This window comes from Monopterus albus, unplaced genomic scaffold (genome assembly GCF_001952655.1).
Source record: "Monopterus albus unplaced genomic scaffold, M_albus_1.0 scaffold362.1, whole genome shotgun sequence".
In the NCBI taxonomy this organism is placed as follows: domain Eukaryota; kingdom Metazoa; phylum Chordata; class Actinopteri; order Synbranchiformes; family Synbranchidae; genus Monopterus; species Monopterus albus.
This window is the reverse complement of record NW_018128242.1, coordinates 59,946-69,079: the sequence shown is the minus strand read 5'-3', so window position 1 is coordinate 69,079 and position 9,134 is coordinate 59,946. Positions and strand designations below refer to the sequence as shown.

Here is a 9,134-nt window from a genome sequence, read left to right as displayed (position 1 = left end):
AGCATCTCTAAAGCCTGAAACAGTAGACAGTCTGGTCTTGCTCTCAAGAAACTTGTAAAGAACACCTACAGGTGATATAATCAAACATGTTTGCATGATGGTCAGCAAAGTGCTGTTAGTTTTATTTTTTAACACAAACATTTACTGTTAATAATGCTTCTGGTGTAAATGTGCTTAATTTTTGAGTTGACTGATTGGTTAAAATCATTGGTCATTACTTAAAATGGCTACTTTCTTACTCTGTATTGAGAAGAATTCAATATTTACTTTCATATTTAATTCAGCTGCAAAGAAATTTTATTAGAGAATTTGTTTTACATTTATTTACACCTTGTTGAACAATTTATGTATGGCATGCACACTAAAATACAATGTTTCTTAAACTGATGGTTTTTCAAGTTACTTAAAAAGAGAATGTTACTTCAGTCATGTTGTTGTACTTGTGTTTAAGTTGGCTAGTTACACGTAAAAAAAAAAATCAAAATCGAAATCATGAATCAGTCACATTTTATGAAAAAAAACCTAGATGTTTATTTTTGGCCATATCGCCCAGCCCTATCTTCCAGGTACACAAAGCTGAAGATGCACACACACTGCACCAAGCCTCTGACATCTACAGTCGTTTTCATTAGACATTAACACTGCATCCTGAAGAAGGCCGGAGAGATGACATAAAGAACGAAGAAAAGTTGTGTAACTGATTTAAAGTAACAAACATATCTTATTCCCAAAGAGGAAAGTCTCTTCCATTTAATGGGAAAATCATGTTCCTATTAGAATAAATTGTGCCTCTGGTGACTTCAGAGCTGAGAGAGATTTTTTTTCAAGACTAATTCCCTTGTGATAGGAGTGAAGCTGTGATTAAATGTCCAGCTTCCAGATGTTCATGCACAGGAGACGTAACTGCATGTTTTTTGCCTGAGCCACCAACATTGCTGCACCATCGGTTCATAGACCGTGTCCACTGTGTTTGCTCGTCCTCTAGGCCCACAAGGCACTTCTGGCCACGCAGAGCGACTATTTCCGGGTCATGTTCACAGCAGACATGAGGGAGAGGGACCAGGACAAGATCCACATGAAAGGGCTGACTGCTGCTGGGTTTGGCCACATCCTCCGATTCATGTACTATGGCTCGCTGGAGCTCAGCATGCCCACCGTCCAGGAGATCCTGCAGGTAACGGTACATGGTTTACTTAGGACTAGACACTGATTTTAGGAGTTAAAGTATTATTAAAATACTCAATCGGTCTCTTCCACGTCTTCACCATCACAATACTCTCCCACTCCCCCTATGCTGCCAGGCGGCCATGTATGTCCAGCTGACGGAGGTGGTGGAGTTCTGTTGCTCCTTCCTGCTGGCAAAGATCTGTCTGGAGAACTGTGCCGAGGTCATGCGCCTCCTTGAGGACTTCAGCGTGGGTGTGGAAGGTGTCCAGGAGCAGCTCGACAATTTCCTGGTGGAGAACTTTGTCCCTCTCATGGGCCGACCCGATTTCTTGTCCTACCTCAGCCTCGAAAGACTGCAGGTTTGGATTAACAGATACGAAGCCAAGCATCTGGGGCTGTACTAGTTGTGTAGCTCAGGCAGTCCACATTTCAGAGTGATCCACTGTGGAAAGGTTGCTGCATGTTTTAGAGCTCTGGATGCATGTTGTCTACAGAAGCAGTTAGCAGACTGTCAGCTGTGCAGGAGCGCTGTTGCCTGGGACTGTAGGGAACTTTCATCCACAGCTCTAAACCTGTGCAGCACGCGTTTTAAAAATGGTCATCAAAAATATAAAGTTAATGTGATTTATAGTTAGGGAGCAAAATCTGGTCCTTGTATTGTTTCAGTTTGTTTTCTCTAGAACAGTGATACTTTTCAGTTTTAAAATTTTAGCATGATTTTCGCTGACTGCACAACTCTTTACAGTGGAGAGCTTTGAGGAGAACGTGTTGGTTTTAGCCCTGAGTTCTGGCTCTCCCAGTTCATCTTGTTGCAGCTGCTGTTTTATGGTTAAACACACACGAGACCACAGGAAGACCCGAATCTCAGTGAAAGTTAAAGGCTAATAAGACTTGGTGCATACCCTCGAGCGTACACGGATGAGGGAAAGCTGATATTTTCCAAGCCCTGTTGTACATGTGCATTGGGAACTTTTGTTGAGCAGACACAAATATTTGGTTTGCATGCAGACATCCCAACAGAGTCCCTCAGGGATCTGGGAAGTTCACAGAAAATGCATTACTAGAAGGCAGCAGATGCACACAGGCAGACGGTACCAAGAGGAAAGGAAAGAAGTCTACATGTTAACAGTAGCAGTGTCACTTTGCATTAGACATGTACCAGTCGACCAGAGCTTCAGTTCAGTTCCTCTGTCTCTGACCCAGGCATACCTGAACAGCGATGCTCTGAGCCGCTACCCAGAAATCGAGTTGTATGAAGCCGTACAGACGTGGCTGCGACACGACAGGCGGCGCTGGAGGCACACGGACACCATAGTGCAGTCCATCCGCTTCTGTCTCATGACTCCTGCCAACATCTTTGAAAAGGTGAGTGCTGCTTTCTGACACATATTACACAGATGTAGGCAGCTGAGGGTGATACTGAGCTGCAGACTCGGGTTTAACATGTAGACAAACTTACTCCTCCTCGTCACAGGTGAAGACGTCAGAGTTTTACCGTTACTCCCGGCAGCTGAGGCAGGAGGTGGATCTGGCACTCAGCTATTTCCATGATGTCAACCAGCAGCCTCTTGTGGAAACACGCTCCAACCGAATCCGCTCTGTCCGCCCACAGACTGCCGTTTTCAGGGGAATGATTGGTCACAGCATGGTGAACAGCAAGATCCTTCTGCTGCAGCGTCCAAAGGTGCCTGTTCCTTTCTGTGCCTGGGGGGCCGGCTGTGACTGTAAAGAGGGTTGGCAGTTGTTTTTGGATTCATTTAAGGTCATTCCCATGTTAAGTCGTTCTGCGTCAGACAACTGTGCACCCCCCACCTCTCTGACTCCTGCTGCGACAGCCTCACAGGGCTGGACATGGGTGGGCCATCCCCACAACGCCCAAGAGACAGTTTGTTGTTGGTTTGGAGAGATTTAGAATAATGAGTTACAGCTGTTTGCTGTGCTAAAAAGGTGCACGTAGCCTGTGTGATTCCTTCTCACACTCGCTACAAGCATAAAATAAAAGCGATGAACAGTGGAGAAGAAACAGGAGTTTAAGCCCCTGCTTATGCTGCACCACCCTGGTTCTTCGGTTTAATCTGTTTATATAATCTGGTCTGAATTCAGAGTCTTGGGTTCATTAACCTTTGTTGTAATTCTCCAGGTGTGGTGGGAGCTGGAGGGACCTCAGGTGCCGTTGCGACCAGACTGTTTGGCTATCGTCAACAACTTTGCCTTCCTGTTAGGTGGAGAGGAGCTGGGGCCCGACGGGGAATTCCACGCCTCCTCCAAGGTGTACCGCTATGACCCCCGACAGAACTCCTGGCTGCGCATGGCCGATATGTCTGTACCAAGGTTAGATGAGTCTGACGCTCTGGAGATTTGCACACACTGACCAGTGGAGAAACCTCTTTATCTTGTCTTTGTTACTGGATTCACTGTCACCTTATGTGAAATGCTCCGATTCCCATCCCACCTTCTTTTAATGAATTATTCATTTATTTACATATGATGTTTACTCACTGTTTTGCAGGTCAGAGTTTGCCGTAGGCGTCATCGGTAAGTTTATTTACGCTGTAGCGGGGCGCACGCGAGACGAGACCTTCTACTCCACAGAGCGCTACGACATCACAGAGGACCGCTGGGAGTTTGTGGACCCGTACCCTGTAAACAAGTACGGTCACGAAGGAACAGTCCTCAGCGGGAAACTGTACATCACCGGCGGCATCACCTCTTCCTCCACCTCCAAACAAGTGTGCGTGTTTGATCCAGGGCGGGAAGCGGGAGGTGGGGGAGGAGGGAGCTCGGGCGGCTCGGACGCACACAGGACACGTGCCGGCCGAGGCTCGCTGCTGCCTGGCACGCATACCAGCTGCTGGGAGAACAAATCCAAAATGAACTACGCTCGCTGCTTCCACAAGATGATCTCTCACAACGGGAAGCTCTACGTGTTCGGGGGGGTGTGCGTGATCCTGCGGGCGTCCTTCGAGTCGCAGGGCTGCCCGTCCACAGAGGTGTATGATCCAGAGACTGACGAGTGGACCATCCTCGCCTCCATGCCTATCGGGCGCAGCGGCCATGGGGTGGCAGTGTTGGACAGGCAGATCATGGTGCTGGGTGGCCTGTGTTACAATGGCCACTACAGTGACTCCATCCTCACCTTCGACCCTGATGAAAATAAGTGGAAGGAGGACGAGTATCCCAGGATGCCTTGCAAACTGGACGGTCTGCAGGTTTGCAGTCTGCACTTCCCAGAGTATGTGCTAGAGCACGTCAGACGCTGCAGCTGAGGTCTGCTCCACCACAAGCCTCCTTTGTCTAGACAGTGCGATGTTGGCAGACCGGAGTCTCCCGCCTGGAGACGGCGCTAAGGCACAGGCTTTTAGAGACCAGCACTTCCTGAGGAAATGATGGGCCGGGCCATAGGTTTGCTGTTCTTAAAGAAGGAAATCGAAGAGTTGTGTGATAAGATGTCACCTTTTAAGCTTGAACATTTTCAGAATTAGCTTTCTCAGAAAATTACAGAAGGGTCTTTGTGGGGAGAAAGCAGTTTTACTCTGTGGTCAGTTTCCTGTTGAACCAGTCACCTGCTGTATTTAGGGGGTGTAGTCAGGCTTACTGCAGCAACGCACTGGAACCATCAGACACAAAGGGGCAGGCTTATTTTATTTCACCTTTATTGCAGGTTTCTTTGCCCACATCCTGAGATTTCATAGTATCCACTGACCTCTTCAAAGGCAAATACCCTTTATATGGTTAATCAGTTTATTGCTCTATACATTAAGAAATATGATAATGAAAGGCGAGACGTGACTGTAGCTATTCAACTCAGATAATGCCCTGTACACTATGTATGTTTAAGTTAAAGCATACAATCAGGAGTTTAAACTAAATGCTATTAACACTATACTGTATTTATATATATGGTGTAGCTAATACCTGTGTAGAGAAACCCAGATATCATGACCAGTGCTGCTGAGGCTTCAGTCCCCCACAGCTGTGACTTGTAACATTATAAGTGGATCAGTTTTGGCTTCCAGTGCGTTCTTGCCTGTAGTCCTAATCCTGCTCTTTACTTCCAGATATCCACCAGACTGTGCTCATGTTCATATCACTTCACCGTGTCTTTCTGTGGCCCCTCCCCTTCCTCTTTCTCAGCGTGTGTTGCTGTGTGAATGAGTGGATGCAGGACTGGAGGGAAATGCTACCTGATACAGGAGGGCTCATCCAGTGTCTGACAGTGGTGATGGGAACTCGTACTCCAGAGAGCGAAGGCTGTGTTTTTGTTTTTTTCCCTCATTATTTGGGTCCATCTAGTCACTGGCACTGCTTTACTTACTCTGGTCTACATTTCTTGCACTTTATTTTTTCTTATGACAGCTGTTGGGTGTACATGCAGGTTTACCAGCTAACCGTCGAAGCTGCTGCATGTTACAATGAGCAGTGTTGCAGGCACTGAGCATCGTGGTGTCACGGGTCGGAATTGACCTGTACGGACCCCCCAGGTTACAGTTGATTGCAAAGTTTAACCATGTACAGTGTGATGTACAGTTTTGCTGCCACTGTTGCATTTTAAAGTAATAATTCACAAAACCTTGGTGCAGAGTGCAGTGAAAAGATACAAAGCAGGTGTGTGTTCACACCCACATTAATGGTGATATACATCGCACGGGCACATTTTATGAATTTTCATTGTCATGGAAACAGTCAAACTGCTAATCATACACATAGGCTATAGTTACAATTATGAAATGTCACAGTTTGTGATCCACTGCTACGTAGCAGTGTTTGAGATTAACTGTCTCTGATATGTCAAGGTAAAGTCGGTACACCTACCGTAACATGTGCACATAGTTTGGACATTTACCTGTAAATTACACTACACGTCGTTGAGTACAAAACCAGGAGCAGCGTATTTGAATTTAAGCCAACAAAGTTCAGCTATGACAGGGGAAAAAAATCACTGTCCAGTGTTTCAACGGATCTTCTCCAGTATGTCCACCAGCGTTCGGCAGTCAGCTCTGTTTATTTCAGACCTAGAGTGCTCCGGTCCTGTCAAAAGGTTTGTTCGGCTGATGCAAAGTCTGTCTCAGCTTGATCCTGCAGCCCAGCAAGCCCCTCTCAGTGACCAGCTCAGTGGTTTGGACCTCGGCCTTTCTACGTATTTACTTTCATCTTTGTATTATACCGTGAAAAGGGCTAGAGCATATACTGATTCAGAGGTGTTGCTATTCACCGAGCTATGCAGAATTAGGAGTAGGATTATTTATTATGACCACAATTTCCTTGTGAATGTTTTTTTCCAGGCCTTTCCTTGTCTTGTCCACTTTCCTCTCCTCCTAAGCAGCACTGCATGTGGCTGAATGGATGCTTTGACAACTGCTTTTCATCTGCAAACTGACCAGAAGATGGGTTGAAAATGAGCAAGCCAAGAGTGGCAGTATTTGGAAATGTGGTTGGGTCCTTGTATGCAAAGTATCATTTACAGATTTTCATTGTCTAATGAGGGATCAGACTTGAGTTTGTTCCAGATGTGGAAACACTGATATTGTCCTTTAGTGCATGGTTCTTGGTACCAGTGCCGTCCCTTGTCCCCTCACAGACCCCTCGAGTTCTAGATGCATCTTAATAGTTCACGTGAAGCTGCTGAGACTTGTCTCACTGGGGAAATCTTCAGTGCTTTGTGTTACACAATGTAACATTTCCCACGTCAACGCCACTTCAGCAGCAAGAAGCGTGTTTCGCTCTGGAGTTTATAATAACTCTGTTGAAAAGGTTTGACAGAAAAAGTGTTTTCAGAAATGCAGCAAAGGCATGAGAGCTGCAACTAATGATTAGTCTGATGATTACTTGCTTAATCATATGTCCAACAACATTTCTTAAGGCCCAAATGTATTGTTTTGTTTAACCAACCAAAGCTCAAAGGTTTCATTTACTGTCACATACGACAAAGAAAAGCAGCCTCACCTTTTGGCTTCACCTTTTGAGGAGCTAGAACCAGCAATTTTTTTTTATCTTAAGTAATCGAATAAATGATACAGCTGTAAAATGTTGTCATAGCACAGGAGCTACGTATCATTTTGTAAACTTTTGCCATGAGCCTAGTAAAACCAAGTTCACATGAACACTAAGTAGAAAGAACAAGCTGTTTCCAAAACCTTTTTTCTATTTTCAGATATTTTACCGTTCATATCATTTCATGTTCTCCATTTTTCAGATTCAAAACATAGTTTTTTATGGCCATACCATTCTTCTGCACATTCTTTATTTCTGGCCTGGTCACATTTGGTGTTCCACCTCCACGACCTTCAGAATAGCCACCGAAGAGTCACATATGATGAACACACGGTGTCAGAGGCAGCTCTGGTTGGGAAACGAACCTCTTGAACTCCATGTCCTCACTGTGCTTTACAGCTGGTACCATGTACATGACAGGCTGCAGTCCCCCAACCTGCAAATGTCACTGTTTAAAGAAGAAACATGTAACCCATGAAATACTACTGTCCTGAGGCACATTCAGTCATAGCGCAGTGTCCTTTAGTCCACCAGTCTTCAGTCTACCTGTAGGAAAACAGAATAGAGGATTTAACAAAAACATACCTTGCTATAATGACTATACCTGAAAAAGAAAGTAAAATCAAACATATCTTATAATACGAGTAGAAAATCTTTGGAAACTATTTGTAACTTATTTCCAGAAATAAATGTTCATATTGGTCTACTTTCACCTGGCCCTCTGCTTTTTATAACTGTGTGGTTCTGATTCATCCTAAGGCGCCTGCCTGTAGGTTCCTGAAGGTCTGTGTTGTGTGATGGTGAGGCCTGCATCTAGCAATAATTTTCATATTGATTTGTCAGTTATTCTTTCAGTTATTTTATTAGTCTGTAAAGTGCCATATAGTGGCAAGTTTCCAGAATCCAAGGTGAAATCTTAAAATAGCTTTTCTTTTTTTAACAGCTCAAAATTTGAGGATATTAATTAAAACAAATAAATCAGAGTAAATAAGTTCTTATATCTTCATATTTAAGAAACTGAAACTTTGCATGAATTTTAATACTGAAAATATTTGGTAGCTTAAAATAGGAAACGTTCATTATGCAAAAATGCATCTGTAGAGATATAATTAGCCCATAACACTGAACCCTGCATAAGGACATAGCATAGACTGTAAATAAAAGTTCTATAAACATGAAATATGATATATACAGAGGTGTAATGTAACGAAGTATTACTACTTCGTTACAGTACTTAAGTATTTTTTGGGAGTATCTGTACTTGAGTTTTTAAAATTTTGTGAACTTCACTACATTTCCTAAATAAAATGTGTACTTTTACTCCGATACATTTCCACCTCTGCCTTTCCGTTACTTACTACAAAATTAAAAGGGAAAAAAGTCACGGTAAAGTAGGTTTCGAACCAGTGACGTCAGGTTACAGTACAAACACAGGCCTGTTTGGTGTAAACAGGCGCAAGAAAGCGGCTCCTCGCCAAAGCTCTGTCATGAAAGCTGCACAGGTGCTGGCCCACCTACACCTACTGTACGTGTCCAGCAGACTCGGATGACCACCCGTGGCCATATCTGCAAGAGATGCTTTCATTTCTTGGCGTGAAGGATTCCTCATACCGAATGAAGTGCCTCTTATGCCTGGCGAAGGACACTGAAATACTGGCTTTCAAAAACTCACCATCCAACCTCAAGAAACACATTGAGGTAAGTTAATTAAAGTCATATGTGATTAATATATTGAGCACTTATTAGCAAATGTTATGTCATAACAGTAGGCTGTCTGATTGTTTTTGCTAACATTAACGTTAGCTGTAAACGAAGCTGAGACGTCTGGCTAACGTGGTTATTAGCTAACGTTAATTACTCACTGGTCACTTAGCTAACGTTACGTTTTTCCGTCTGTGTCTGTTGCTTCCAAAATGTTGATGACTTTCATACTTAATCTATTACATTACACTTGCATAAGTTAAGCTATTTAATTT

General features: G+C 44.0%; 2 protein-coding genes across 3 annotated transcripts in view; both read left to right on the top strand.

Moving 5' to 3' along the window:
- Nucleotides 1–7,870, top strand: part of klhl15 (kelch-like family member 15) — a 15,091-nt gene extending 7,221 nt beyond the window's left edge. For both annotated transcript variants that reach the window (XM_020585335.1, XM_020585336.1), the window contains exons 4-9: nucleotides 986–1,174; nucleotides 1,302–1,526; nucleotides 2,371–2,532; nucleotides 2,642–2,851; nucleotides 3,308–3,498; nucleotides 3,677–7,870. In XM_020585335.1, the coding sequence (XP_020440991.1) occupies nucleotides 986–1,174; nucleotides 1,302–1,526; nucleotides 2,371–2,532; nucleotides 2,642–2,851; nucleotides 3,308–3,498; nucleotides 3,677–4,433 (1,734 nt within the window). In that variant the 3' untranslated portion in view covers nucleotides 4,434–7,870. The remainder of the gene's footprint in view (nucleotides 1–985; nucleotides 1,175–1,301; nucleotides 1,527–2,370; nucleotides 2,533–2,641; nucleotides 2,852–3,307; nucleotides 3,499–3,676) is intronic.
- Nucleotides 7,871–8,580: 710 nt separating this feature from the next.
- Nucleotides 8,581–9,134, top strand: part of apoob (apolipoprotein O, b) — an 18,449-nt gene continuing 17,895 nt past the window's right edge. Inside the window, exon 1 of the mRNA XM_020585359.1 lies at nucleotides 8,581–8,856. Coding sequence (XP_020441015.1) covers nucleotides 8,734–8,856 — 123 coding nt within the window. The 5' untranslated portion in view covers nucleotides 8,581–8,733. The remainder of the gene's footprint in view (nucleotides 8,857–9,134) is intronic.